General features: G+C 30.4%; 1 protein-coding gene across 1 annotated transcript; it reads left to right on the top strand.

Moving 5' to 3' along the window:
- The first annotated feature begins 4,780 nt into the window (after positions 1–4,780).
- On the top strand, positions 4,781–5,938 carry LOC114370686 (NDR1/HIN1-like protein 26). Its single transcript, XM_028328078.1, has one exon. It carries the CDS (start codon positions 5,046–5,048, stop codon positions 5,727–5,729), a length of 684 nt encoding a protein of 227 aa, XP_028183879.1. The 5' UTR covers positions 4,781–5,045; the 3' UTR covers positions 5,730–5,938.
- The last annotated feature ends 10,244 nt before the right edge of the window (positions 5,939–16,182 follow it).

The raw sequence follows: 16,182 nt of genomic DNA on the forward strand, positions 1-16,182 counted from the left end.
CGCCCCTGCGCAGCGCAGGTTGCTACTTCTCACCCATTTTAATTTGCGGATAAGAATAAGACAATGCAAACTTCTTTTTCTTCTGGTCTTTATTTGTAGTGTATCAAACCATGTAGAGAAAGAGTCTATATTTTAATCTCCCTTACTTGCTGCGCTTATCTGTATCTTTAATTAATAAGCCTTTTTGGAAATTAAAAGTAAAAGGAATGTTAAAAAGATTATTGACACACTTTTATTATAATTTCTATATTTTAGCGTTATTCCCAATAAAATGGGAAATTGTTTAAGGCCAATGGAAAAGTACGAATGCGAAGGATATATACTTTCGCATGGAAATAATTTACACAAATAATCCACTCTTCAAAGTATGATTTTCTTTGCTTCAAGCTTTCCATGTGAGCTCCACATACAACAGTACCACTTTTCTTTTGTTATTTCTTGAACAGTAAGGTTGGCTATACACATATATTATCTTGCTCTGCGATTTGGTCGGTTCAAATCCCACCTTAAAAAGTTTTTGTGGTCACTTTCTTATCCCCGTGTTTTCCTTGCCACATCCTATTGTTATTCTATTAATTTTCCTATACCTTTGTACTGATCAGGAAAAACCATGTATAAAATTTCCTATGGTTCGTGATTATATAAACAAAAAGACCATAACTATAAACAGAACAAAGGTGGGTGCGGGTAATGATACCATATATCCCCTCCTTTAAACTCCACAATTAATATAATGACATATTCATCACCCACCAATAATTTTTTAATATATATTGTGATCATACGGGAAGGGACGATGACGTGATTGTTTGCTAATAGAAAGGGGAAAAAAATGGTACTGATTGTTGTCCTAGTTGCATAATTAAGTTTTGAGCTCGGTATATAATTTGTATGTCTCAAGCAGTTAAGCTTCATTCCCAACCTAAATCCCATCTCTTATCTTGATTACGTTATCTCGTTTCATTGAACAACTTGAGACGTCCATCTCTTCCAAGCAATGGTCTAAATTGCATCATAATTAATGAACATGGACAAGAGGTTTTGTTAGAGACCATACATACCAAGCAAAATAGACAAAAGAGAAAAGGGCAAGATATTACTAATCGTTCTTAGTATTGCGAGAAGGGTGAAAGCGAAAGGGCTGGAATGATTACACTTTAGGATCTCCATATATTCTTTTAAATCAATGACTAGAGACAGATTTGTTTCTTAACCCGTAGTTTTAAGTAATCAAACGTATGTGTGAACCCGATTTTGATAAATGACAAAGTTGACAACAGAACATTAATTTGCTTACAGACGAAAGGATTAAGATTCAATAATAGTAGAGAATAGAGACTTTGTGTATGCCATGCATGGGGCAGCTAATTAAGGTGGCTAAAGTAGCTGTTCATTTATATTTCCACCATAATATCCTCTCAAAAAATAGGATTTAACTTTTATGTTATCCTCTCAAAAATATGATTTTAACGGGACAGTTCAAGAATAATATGAAAAAGGATAACAGAGAAGTCAAATCCTAAAAAATATATATAAACATCCAATATTTATTATTGACAGCAAGAGAAACATAAAGAGAAAAATATATGTATGATAGATGACTTTATGTGATAGAAAGATAGAAATTAAAAATATCAATGAGATGTTTGATATAATGAGATTCAAATATTATTTTTTTATTACTAGCGACAATTTATAAGTCATGCTAAAAATTAAGTTATTATAGAGATTAATAATTTTTTTATGGATAAATATTAGTTGGTTAGATTTGTTAAAAATATTAATGGAGGATTTTGAACATGCAATCTCTTACTCTTCTCTTTTTTCTTTACACTTCCCCAATCACATTAACCTTATTCTAGAATAGAAATTATTAATTAAAAGCAAAACGAAATTGTTTTTCTCTTCCATTCAATGTGCATGTGTCTACGGCCAACACACACTTTCTACCAACATTTTAATATCGTAATGTGATATATGTTGAATATACAATATAAAGCCTTTTCACATTTCATATTGAACCAATAAATTTATCCGGAAAAAAAAATCTGTTTGTTTTACACCATTCTTCATACAAGTTTGAGCCAACCACTCATTGTCTATCTTTAATCAATCTCGCGGTGTCATAAAAATCATACTCATAACAATGTGACAAACTTCCAATACATTCCTGACAGAGAAAATATACCATGTGGCCATTTTGCACATGCTTGATGACAAGCATTGGATACTGGACTGAAAGGAATGTTTTGTATGTAGCCGTAGTATATTGCACTTACCAACAAAAGTGTAGAAAGTAGAAACTAAAATGTGTTTGTTCTTATGCAATGGTAATCTATACGTTCGATAGCACTCATAAAATTTCCATCGATAATAGGTATTTTATTTTCCATCTTTCTGCTCCGTTGGTCATTCTTAGTCGTTTTGGTTTACCAACGTATCGATATTCGTTCCTCTAACCTTTATGGTGGTGAAATCATGAGGATCATTCAGGCTTTTAATTAACAGTAATGCTAGTAACGAACAAGACTTCTTTTAAATATTTTATTATTGATTAAAATAAATTGGACGCCTGAAAATTGAAATTGTCAATTGTGCGTGAATTTCATTTGCTATTTATTAGTAAGTTTCAATTCACTCATAATTTTGTGAATTTTTTTAATGAATTTCAAGTAATAATAGTGTTTTTTTTACAGATTAATAATAGTGTTAGATGATAAGAAAAAAGTTTCCTTTAGTCACAATATATTTCACTACAGGTTAATATTTTTTTTGACACACAGTGTTAATATTGTTTTATGTATTGCAAATTAATATACATGCAGACGGTTGTTTCAAAAAAATTTAAATTTTCCTTGGTAATAATTAAGTAATCAAGTGAAAAATAAAAATGTTTTGGTCATAATACAATTTAGATGAACCTCACAATATCTTATTAATAACAAGGATCATGGTTATTTGCATATTATATCATATAATAACCACAGTAGAGGACCAGTAAAAAAAGAAAAAAAAACAGTAGAGGACATGATAAAAAAAGGTTCATGACAAGCAACAAATTATAAGGTCAATATATATTTCTTATTCAAAGATGATTATGCACACCCAATTATCTCAATTTATATACACATAATAAAATGGTATAATGCCTTAATGCTAATATTGTTGATATATTTATGACATAAATGTGTGTTTTATACACATGTTGTACTTGTAGCTAAGAAATATAATATGTGTTGGATGATTAAGAAAAAAAAAATGATGTGTTTGATTTTCTCTGCTAATAAATCTAATATTCTAACAAATTAATATTTGTCCATAAAAAGACAAATGTTGTAGCTATTGATTTTGGAACTATAAACAATGGAGCTTCAATTCAAAGAGCAACCAAACGATTTTGTAGCTATTATTGCACTTCCTGTTGCTTACTTCCTGGTGTACACATTGGGTTAAGTCCGAGTCCAATTCGACATCAGCTCATGGGCCAGGCCCTCATTTTATATTTTCTCGGCCCACCAAATTAAATTGGCTCAATAACATCACTTGAGCATGTTTCTTAATTAGAATTTAAAAGAGGTTCGTCCGTGTGATTTTCTACCCTGTAGACTTAACCTTTCAATTATACATATGAATGCTGCTTAGTGCTTAACCAAGCAAGTATACTACTTCCGAAAAGGCTTACAAGTTATAACAGCGTTCTAAGTCCAAAACAGTGCTTAAAAATAATATTGTTAGTAGTCTTTTATGACAAAATAGGAGGAGCATATACGCTCTCCAAACAAGATATGTTGGAAACAATTTTACCTCCGTGTGAGGGAGTTTGAGCGGGCGAACCCCAGCATGCTCTGGCAGACAAAGTAGGAAATAATTTTGGTCGTTATGTGTCTGAATTTGATATAAATTTATGATGCCTATAAGTTCCTATAATTAAGGCTATGACAGTAAATATAACTGTACATCTTGAACGTCACATATGCATGTTTATAATTCTATCTAATGCCTTTTCCTGTTACACAATTATTTTATACCAAAATCATACGAGTTTTCCAACAGGTGGTTGAATCTCATATGTCATATATTTTCATCTTTTCACCGAGTATTAAGATGAGTTATTCCTCTAGATCAAATTGTAAGGGAAAATATATACTAGTTATAGATTTCAAAATTCCCTATCTATTTGGTGACTTGGGAATTAGGCAATGATATAAAATAAAATTAGAGATCGAAATTAATGTGCATATAATATGTATATCAGTAATATTATGTATGGGTTCCCAAATACAGAACTTGATCTCCTTACCTAGAATTCGTATATATACCTTGTGTTACATTATACGAAACCTTTATTCCCTATTCCTATCTGAATAATTACCCATCATCCTTTTCTAGACAATATGCATGCATGATCATGATAAAGAACCTTACTAATTCTTCTTTAACCGTTGGCTATAAAAAAGCTGCTGATCTCTATCACTGCATATATAATCCTACGTAGTCCTTTTGTTAACAAGAATTAGAACTTGCCTAGCTAGAGTTAAACAAAAACTATTTAGTTTTCACTGACGACAAATCATCTAAAGGATAAAAGTATAAAACCTTTGGATCTTGATTGAGTGGAAGTAATTAAGTTGATAAGAAAGTGATAACTTTAGATGATTGATGATGTTAGCTGTTTTCCCAGTCTTTTAAAGGTATACGTTAGATTTACACTGTTTGGGTAGCGGCTTTAAAAGTAACACCAAGGTCCAAGGGTGTAAGTTATGATTCCCCAAACGTGATGCAAACAAAAGGCAAAAGCTATAACAAAGGCACAATAAGAAATTGTTGTTTCTTCTCTTTTCTTACTTACGAGGACATGCAACGCAAGGGACAAAGGTCTTATTCTTTTCTTCATCCATGCACCAAACTCAAAATCCGCTCTTTCCTTCTTCTCTCCCCCCCCTCTGCAACTTCACTACAAAACCACGAACACAAACCTAGTTCGTTGCTCAAGATCATCGTTCATATTATTCATCCATCATCTCCGATCATCACACAAATCCAAAATGCACAACAACGACCACATACCCGTTCACCACGTGCAGGGTTCCAACCCGAAGCCCGTGAAACTGAACCGGCACCACACGATGCGGTACTACGTCCACCGGGTCCACGAAAGCCTCACAACCCGCGTCTCCAAGATGATCTGCGCTACCTTCTTAGGCCTTCTTTTTATTGTGGGCCTCATCACCTTCATCCTCTGGCTCAGCCTCCGGCCCCACAGGCCCAGGTTCCACATCCAGGAGTTCAACTTGCCGGGCCTGACCCAAAACTCCGGGTTCGAAAACGCCGTCATAACGTTCAAAGTATCCGCGCGAAACTCCAACCAGAACATCGGGGTTTACTACGAGTCCATGGACGGCGCCGTTTATTACCGGGACCAGAAAATCGGGTCCAAGCCGTTACTTTACCCGTTTTATCAGCAGCCCAAGAACACGACGGAGGTGGACGGCGATCTTAGTGGGGCGACGTTGACCGTTAGTAGTCAGCGCTGGTCGGAGTTCCAGAGCGATAGGGCTGACGGTAGCGTGGTGTTCCGCTTGGAATTGACATCTGTGATCAGATTCAAGATATCCACGTGGGACAGCAAGCGCCACACGATGCACGCCAACTGTAATGTGGGCGTGGGACCCGATGGTTCCCTCTTGACCCTTTACAAGGACAAGAGGTGCCCCGTTTATTTCTCTTGAGGTTAAGGATGATATGGTTATTTTCACTAATTTGTTCTGTAATTAATTCATTAACTTTCTGCTTCTTTCTCTCATTTATGTTTCTTTTTCTCAGCCACTTTTTATTATTTTAATTTTTTTAAATTCTATTTTTCGATATATTTGTTATTACCCTGCTCTGTTGTGTAATCTTCATTATTTTCTCAAATTTATTGTTAGATTTCATTTCATGGCATGGATGTTTTTATCTTCTGTTATTAAGTACTTATCAATGGTATTGGAAACAACATTTATATATAGTTAGATACAGTGACGGATTCAGATCCGACGTCAGCAGGACAAATTATATATTTTTTTCAAAAATAAAACAAGGTAAAATATTTTTTTGTCCTTTTAAAACTTTTGAAATGGATTTGTTTTTTATGTTTATTTTTTATCCCGATAATTTTGAAATGTACACTATTGATCATTTTCAAAGAACTATTTGATGATTTGATCTACGTTTTGTTCTTCTATAAAATCTTGTCTAAATCATTTTGAAAGATAATAGTTGTATATTTCAAAATCAAAAGAACAAAAAACAGACAAAAAAGTGGAACTATAATCAAACTTTAAAATTTTAGAGGAGATAAAAACATATTTTACACTCTAAAATAAAATAAAATGTTTAACCAAATAAAACATAAAAAATAACAGAACATAAGAAAGAAACTATTCGACAAAAGACAAAAATTAAAGACAACTAAAAAATTGAAAGTAGTAGGAGAAAAAAAATAATAACAATACTACATATATTCTTATGATTCTCACATATGCACCCCTTAACTATACATAGGTCCGTCTCCTGGTCGGATATAATTTTATACTTATTTTCTTAAAGTGAAATAAATATAAATCCTTCATAAACATTTTCTGAATTTAGAGATTTTTTTTTTATGTATTTTAAACTGACAGACCATCTCTTTTTTAGAATTATTTTCATAGAAAAAGAAACAGTATTTATGCTTGATTATATGACTATAATGAGTTTATATTTATTCATGAATTAACATAAAATTTAGTAGAATGGTATTTGTTTAGTTTTGAAGCTTTAATAGTGTTACAAAGAAAATATATGATAGTACCTTGCTAGTAGTTATATAAACTTAAAATGGATTTTTTTAATGAAAAATTTTCCACTAAATAACATTCCCAATACATAGGAATTTGATTATTTTGAATTTAGTCCAATACTCTTGCATCACATACAAAGAACATCTTGCAGTTTAAATAGCTAAATACCCCCTATAACATGGAAACAATAAAATAATGGTAGATTTTTTATCAGTTGGAATAAAAGATAATATAAAAGAATTTATAACAACTTAAACATTTTTATTCAATCAACTCAACTAAATCATTTAACAAATAATGATAATCTATACCAATACCTACATAAAAATAAATATTTATCAACAAAATTAGTCACCCGCAAGTGGCTTGAGGAACTGTAGTATCTAATCCGGAAAACAAAAAAATACCTATCACATATGCCATACGTTTTTATTTAGGGAAGCATATGGCATATACCTATTCATTCCGTAAGTGCAAAGTCTGATTAAGTATAAGCAATAGATTTTACAGTTTATGTGCTTCAACAATTGTACTTGAAAAATGATATATATATATATATATAATGTTTATTTAGCGACTAATAATTTATTTATTTCAATAGAATTAATTTTGAAAAAATAATAATGTTAAACTAGTTAATTTATATTTGAAAAAAATTAATGTTACTTTTAATCCATTAAATTTATTTTTATTTTTGTTTTGGTATATTAAATTAATTTTTTTATATTTTGATTCTTTATATTTTTTAAAATTTTATTTTATTTAAAATTAATTAATTTAATATAACAATAATTTTAAAACATATCTTTATTTTATTTTAAAAAGACAAAATTACACTTTTGGTCCTTCAATTTATCTTCAATTTCGGATTTGATCCCCCCTATAATTTAATTCACAGATTTGGTTCCCCAGTTTTATAAATCCATGTAAAATTGGTCCTAAAAATCCGATTTGAATGTTGACCGTTAACCTTAGATGTTGACTACCACGTGTCAATGCCACGTGTCAACGTCTGAGTAGTTTCATGTAAAGACTTCATTTTTTCTAGGTAAAATTACACTTTTGATCCTCTAGTTTTACTCCAATTTTGATTTTAGTCCCCATATAATTTAATTCACACATTTGGTTCCTCAGTTTTATAAATCCCTTTATAAATTGTTTCTGCAAAATTAGTCTTTTGAATGATTTAGCCACTTGTGCTAGAGACATGGTAAGTCTTGATAAATCTTGCACTTCTTTTTCATCGCAAGTTTTTCACTCACTTGGAACCTAGAGAAAAATCACTCTTTGTCTCTCTCTCAATTTCGGGGGTGTTCAATTTGGAAAAGTGGCGCATGAATCTCAACCTGAGTTTGAAATTTTCAGATCTCTTACTTTAACAGGTTATGTAATAACCCTCTTTTTTTTTTTTTCTTTTTTTGCTCCCCCATGCGATATTATGTGTATATGACTGCTTAAGTGGCCTATGTATGACAATGATATTTTTGTTTGAAATTTGAAATAAACTTCTCTAGTAATGAAATTTGGCTGAATTTATAAAGAGATTTATAAAATTGAGGGACAAAATGTGTGAATTAAATTATAAGGGAACCAAAATCGAAATTAGAGTAAAACTGGAGGATCAAAAGTACAATTTTACCTACAAAGAATGAAACCTTTACATGTAATTATTCAGATGTTGACACGTGACATTGATACATGACAATCAACAAGGTTAACTGTCAACGTCCAAATTGGACTCCCATGACCAATCTTACAAGGATTCATAAAACTAAGTGTAAGACCAATTTTACAATTTTATCTTTAAAAAAATAAAAAAGACCCTAATGTCTAACCTATCTTCTTCCCTAAACACCAACAACCACCCTAACCCCTTATACCCACTGTGGACGGCGCGCCGAACCCTAGGTTCCTTCTTTGCCATCTCCTCAAGCGTGGTGACAATATTAAAGTTGGAGTTGTTGTCGTTGTCCATGAGAATGATTGGTAGACAGGGGGCTGCTGTGGTGATTTTGGGTAGTAAAGGAGGTATTATAAAGGAATCGATCTACTTGACGATTTTGCGAGTGGTCTTGAGGGTGAAGGTTGCGGTGGTGTGCACCGTCAACGATGGGTACAACGGTTACAGTGGCTCTTGGTGTTTCGGAAGGGAGAACGATTAGGAATTAATGTGTTTTTTAATTTAAAAAATAAAATAAAAATAGTAGGAGTTTGAAAATCATCATTAAACTAATTATTTTAAAATTGAAAGCGAAGTATAACATTATTAAGGGAAAATAAAAAATATGAAGGACTAAAAGTGAATTTAAAAAGTGACATTAAATCTTGAAAAAATAATAATAATAATTAATAAAATGTTATAAAATAGTAAAATAAAATTACTTTTTGAATTATAAATATATATAGATATATTATTTATAATCTCTTTTACTCAAAGAGATATACTGAAATTTTTATTAGCCTTAAATTATATTTGTTGTTAATAAAATAAAAAAATATAAGATTATCACTGAATGCTACGGACTGTGAAACCAGATTCTGTAGCTGTTAGATCTTACATTTGGAAAGCCCAAATTATAATTTGAGCAACAACTTAATTGTTTCTTATGTAAGTTGTGTCAAAATTATAACATGAGAATAATTTTCACAACTAATTTTTCTAATCAATGAAGGGAATTACTTATTCTAGGGTGTTTTTTTTAATTACTTGAGTAAAAAAAAAATACTTTTTCTGATTTTTCTAATTGTTTCTCTATGACGTTTTTTAATTATAATTTTTTTGTTAGATTTAATCAATTTATTATCTTTAATTCAAACCAACCGTTCAATTATTATTTCGGGATTGCCTGATTCAAAAGAAAGTAAGAGAGATGAAGAGAAGGCAAGAGATTTTGATTGAACATTTTGTTTAATATATTTTTTTTAGTGAAAATGAAATTAAGTGTTTTTTTAATAAAGCCAAAGAAATTATTTTATAAAAAGAACACCTCAAGTGATGTTGAACGGATTAAAAATATAAAAGACAGGTGCAGAAAGGCCTATAAAGCCTAACTATTCTGGAACAGCTATGCTAAGTATAAACATAAAAGCATACTCCGTCCTCTCAGGTATGCCATGATCCATAAAAGACCAATCTAAACCTGAGACTCTGATTCTATTCAAACACACCAAAAGACATCTGAAACAATAACAGCAAACCACATGCAGACCTTAACCTCTCCCACTTCATCCGAAATAAATAGAAACCACACCACTTCATCCTTAAACTCTCCCACTTCATCCGAAATAAATAGAAACCACACCACTTCATCCTTAAACTCTCCCACTTCATCCGAAATAAATAGAAACCACACCACTTCATCCTTAACCTCTCCCACTTCATCCGAAATAAATAGAAACCACACCACTTCATCCTTAACCTCTCCCACTTCATCCGAAATAAATAGAAACCACACCACTTCATCCTTAAACTCTCCCAACCCCGCTCCACAATTCTCTGTCATCTGTTACACCTGCAGCAGCCATATATGTATTTGCACTCCTCCACTGTCATCCATTAGCCATATATAAGCATATCCTTTTCAATTAAATTTCACACGCACCTTCAACCCAAGACATGATATTGGGTCAAAAATAATTTTTGTCTTGTTTGCATTAATATTCAAGAGAGAATCAATCTCCAATTTGCTGCTACATGAAAGGAACGTGGAAGAAAAAACAGTATTGAAAGTAAGAATGTTGAGAACGGAACCAAATTGAACGTAAAATAAAAAAATTGATCCAAAAAATCGTAAACCACAGAAGAATTGAAGGGTATCATTGATTTGGTTTATTTTTTGTTTTTTTCAAATCATGTGATTCGATTCAGTTTTTGGTTTGGCAAAAAAACCGATCAAAACCAAATCTAATCACCCTTATTAATTTAATAACATAATTTTAAGATTATGTGAAATAATAATACTTACATTCAATCTATATTTAGACTAAAAAAGTTAACACTCATCTCTCACTCTCCTCCCTCAAGGAACAATAATTTTGCTGTTGGAGATCTAATATTTTATTGTTGGAGATGTACTTTTCAAGTTTTATGATTTTAAATTGATGTTGCAATTATTGTTTTGTTGTTAAATGTCTTTTTTTTTAAAAAAAATTTCCATGATTGTAAGCAAGTATCACGAATGTTGTTTTATTATTGTTTTTTTCTTTTTTAAGTTTAGTTGTTGAAACTTAGAATGAATTGTTACATATTATTTTTACTTTTAAGTTTAATGACATCCTCCATAACAAGTGAAAGTGATTGGGGGTGAGTTACACTTTACAAGCCTTCTTTACTTGTCCTTCAATTTCGATAATTCAGACTTTGTACTCGGGACTATACATGATTTGTGATGTATATCTCAGTAATATCAATAATTGAATTTTTATCAACAACGAGAATTACTCACCTTGCTACTTAAAGTAAATTACTTATTTTAGAGAAGCTAGATCTCTTAAGCTAATGTCTTAAAAATTCATATAAACTTCTGTACATAAAAATGTCTTGTAATATAAATTTCTGTACAGCAGAATGTCTTAAAAGTTTATATATAAACTTTTTTTTTTTACAATGAAAATTTTCAAAATTGACCTCTAATGGGTTGATAAAAAAAAAGGCTAATAAAAGATAACAGAGTGATTCTCCATTACCTTTCATTAACTCTCTTAAAGTTACATTTGAAGTAAATATATAAGAGGTTCTCAAACCCAATTGCAAATTTGATACTACAAAGCTCGCAAGCAAAACAACAAAATTCATGAACCATTCATGAAAGGAAAAAGTAAAGCCTTTTGTCTTGGCGGTTTGTCACCACCAAGATGTAAATTTGATAAGATCCACCACATACTCAACATTTGCAGACTCTCCTCTAAAAAAAATGATGTTTCTATGTAATCAAATAGACCAACACTGCTACGAATCACACAATCCTTCTTTGTGTCACAGAGTAATTGTGTTGTACAAATTAAAATGATTCCTACATTCAATAGACATTACTACTAGAAAACCCAGCCAGCTATAACACAGTTTTCAAACAGATGATGAGAAAAAAGAAAGAAAACATGAGTTGGCCATTAAATAGGCAAGAGGGTTCACTATTAACCAGCATCATATTTCTCCTTTTCAGATTATCTTTTATTTGTGTCCTGTTTCACTATTTAGTTGCATCATTCATGCAAAGGCTGAGACATTAGAAGGACTTGATGTTCCAACAGCGTCTGAAAAATAATGTATGTGTCTGTATTACTTCGGCTTCATGTGCATGATACAAGAAAACGATGTCCACTTCGTGATGAAAGTTTTCACGCGAGTATAACAAAGGAGGAAAAAGGTTCAATGTTTCTAAATTTTGTTCAAGTTTTTAAGGTTCAATGTTTCTACATTTTGTTCACGTTTTTTTTTATGAAATGTCAAATTAACTATAGGAAAATATATATATATATATATATATATATATATATATATATATATATATATATATATATATATATAAAACTACTTTTGGACGAATGAAGCCGACCGCCAGGTTAGACTTGATCTGCTTTCTAAATTCTAATTCATATTTATCTCAATTTGCACTTTGTAGAAACTCTCTTAATCAGATTGCAAGGCGTGCAAATGTGCAATCTCGAATCTTTTATACAAATCATATTATTTAAAAATTTCAAGCAAAGAAAAAATCAAACACACTAATTATTGGCAACCAATATTCATGACTAGGGTATGCAATGACAACGATTCTTGTGGCGAAATACCTAAATAATTGAGCATCCATTAAGATCTCAATCTCATTGATTGTTTAACCTAGCCCATAAAACGTGTGTTTGAATTACACCTCATTTTAAAAGGATTTTATTAATCATTGTCATATCCATAATGATTAAGAAAGTAAAAATAAAAATTATTTTAAAAATATAATATTTAATGTTATTAATACATCTATACAGTATTTTTAATAGCATTTTAATTGATTTTACAATAATTATCCTTAAATAATAGTTAAAAAATTGAAAATAAGAATCACTTTAGGGTTATCTATAAGGATAAATACTTTTAATTTTAAAATATTAAATATTTATTTGACTACATTATCTTCTTATTTTATTAATTTTATCTTACTTTATTTAATAGATACTACTATAAAGGTAATAATTATATAGTTAGACATTTTTTTTTCAAAGAATAATTGCTTTAAAATAAAATCAATAATTTATTATTAAAAAAATTAAAATCTTTTGAAAGGATTTGAAAAAGAATCCTTAAGCATATGTTTGATTTACATTTTCATGCGTCTATTATGCTACTTTATTTTGATAGCACATGTCTTTATTTTTTCTTTTAAAATACAATTAAATTCTTTGACTGTGAGTTAATCTTATACCAATTTGTTAATTAAATTGTACGTATCTTTTTTGCAAATATAACTTTTACCTTTCATTCTAGATTCTTTTTTCTTCTTGTAAAAATATATCCATATTAAAACAAAATCCAAATCATAATAAATTACAGAAATCAAAATCCAATAAAAAATATTAAAATTAATTAATATAAATACAAAATTATACATTAAGAATGGAATACACCATTGAAAGGAAAGTATTTTTTTTTTCAATAAAGTATCTTCTTCTTTAATAAAGATAAAAATAAGACTAAAAGAACACTTCCCAACAGAAAAAACATGTATAGAAAAATATCCTCCCGGTCGTTGTTTTATAAGGGATTTTATTGTATTTTATTTTGGTTAGTAAAATTTTCTTTCAAATAAGTTTTCACAAAATTATTTTTGCTCACCAATTAAAACTCTACTCAATTTAGTTTATCCGTGCGACAAATTTTACTTTTTTTTTTTTACTGATAACGGCTAAATATATATGAATTATTTTAATAATAAAAATATATTAAAAATATCTTTGAAAATATTTATTTAGCAGTTATTTTTGTATTAAATAATAAGAATTAATATTTTTCTTATTTATGACTTGTAAATATGAAAAAGAAAGATTAAAAGAGAAAAAGATCGAGAAAATATCCAAAATACAAGAAAAAAAGTCTCATGGAGATATGATTGAAAGCAAAATAAATCAAAAAGATATAAAAAATATCAACAACTATAAAAAGGGAGTCAAACCAACCAAAACACCACATAATTCCATTTACTCCCCTCTTTTATCGGAGTCAAGCCAAGCAAAACACCAAAGAACTCCCTCTCCTAGGGATTTCATTTACTCCTCTTTTATCCTGCATATAAGATTTTAAAAAAGGTATGCATGCATTGATTTTAAGGGTTAAACGTTGGGAAGAGGATAACTTCTAATAGAACAAAAACAAAGGATTTCATAAGAAAATCATTGCTAGGAATAGAATGTGCTCATGAAATCTTGCAAACATCTAAAATTCATACTTCATGCATTTATTTGTTGAGTCTTTGTAAAGAAATTTAGAAGATAGATAAATAAAATAGGTTTGTCATCCCGAAGAATGAGGGACAAGTAATTGGTAATTGACCGAGTGGGTGTGAGTATAATAGAATCATCTAAGTTGATAAAGAAAAATCATAAACTCATACATCCTAGACAAACAAGGCACACCAGGTCCCAACCTTATCATATTCTCATTTTATTTTATTTTTATCTTCTACTTTTCTTATCTTATATTTTATCTTCTATTTTTTTTTATCTTTATCATATATTAATTTAAATATTTTATTTTCTTTATCTTTATTGTAAATTCTTTATCTATTGCTTTTAACTTGGTTTTGCATTAATCTAAATATAAATAAAATTCATGTGTATTCGACACTTCAAATAACTTTATTACTTGTGACAACAATTTGATACACTTGTTAATGAGTGTAGATGTACCACAAAAAAGAAGAAGATGATTTTTTTATACTTGTAATAGGAAATAAATTGTGATGAAATGAAATGGATCTGATCAAATCTGAATTTTTTTTAAACAAATTAGCCAATGACAAAAATGAAAGATATACTTAAATTACTAAAGTTAAAGGGATTCCCACGTTACAAAATATTGAAGGATCTCATTCCCCCCACCCCCCACACGTGGTTCGCCGCCAATAATAATATGATTACTACATTAAATGGCTGTGGAAATACACTGAGCTCACTGACACAAGCATTAAAGTTGTGGAAACTGTGCCATGCCTATTTCGCCAATAGAAATGACAAAATGCTTGTCCTGTTTCGCTAACGGCACTGATAAAATGCATGTCATGCTGGAAAGTGTTTTTTGCTTGTTTCGTCAACTGTAATGACGAAATGCATGCCCTGTTGCCATATGGAGGATTCACTTGTAGTAATGGCGAAATGCTTTTAAAATCAGATTCTTTATCGGGAATAAATTTGTAAAATTAATCCAGTTTAATCAATTTGCCTCCACATGACTATGAGAGAGTGGGATTAGTTATACACTTACTGACTTACACTTACAAGCAGTCTAATGAATTGCATTTTTTAAATATTTATACTCCTAATGACAGTACCATGATAACTAAGATTATATTTTAATCACTTGGCAGTTCTAAGTTTAAGATTACAAAAAGCAGATTGGTAGCCTACACTGTATTTTCATTGATGTCATTTTTTGTTGCCTCATTATTTCTTTCCCTGCAAGGCTGCAAAGTATGGGTTCCTTCCATTTCATACTAATACTGCAATATCCATTATCCTTTCAGTTCTGATTTTTTAACACCCACAAATATAAAATATTTAGTTGACACCTTTATTTTTTTTATCTCTCTTCTAATTAAATCATATTATCTATTATATTTATATTTTTCTCTTTTCTTCTCTCAAGGTATCATAATTTGGTGTCAAGAAATCTTTTTTCTTATCTTTTCTCCCTCCATTTCCCATCCAAATCACTTATTACAACTGCACAAGCAATACCACTTCTCCTCATAGCACATGCCACTCCAACATTATAAGTTATAGCATTCCAAGATTGACTCTCCTCCCATGGTAAAAGAAACTGATTTTATACTTAAGGGATACTCAAGTCGTTGTTTCTTCTGGAAACTGGGGGAAAGTCCTAAAATTTCTTTTGTGAACGATCAGGATTACGTGGGTCAGGTTGGCAAATCCCAAAACTCCGTTAGAACACTAATGGATTTTAATAAGAAAGAATCTTATCATCAAGACGAAGTCATCATCAAATGGACCCACATTGGTTTATAATCACCTCAAAAGCCCAATTAATCAGTCAGTTGATTTACCATCTCCTCACAAACCAACATATTTTATGCGTAGCAGAATAGTGGACGACATGGTCATTAATAAGGATTTGGACAAGATGAGTGATTCTCAA

The sequence above is a fragment of the Glycine soja genome, chromosome 10, assembly GCF_004193775.1.
Source record: "Glycine soja cultivar W05 chromosome 10, ASM419377v2, whole genome shotgun sequence".
Taxonomy (NCBI): Eukaryota; Viridiplantae; Streptophyta; class Magnoliopsida; order Fabales; family Fabaceae; genus Glycine; species Glycine soja.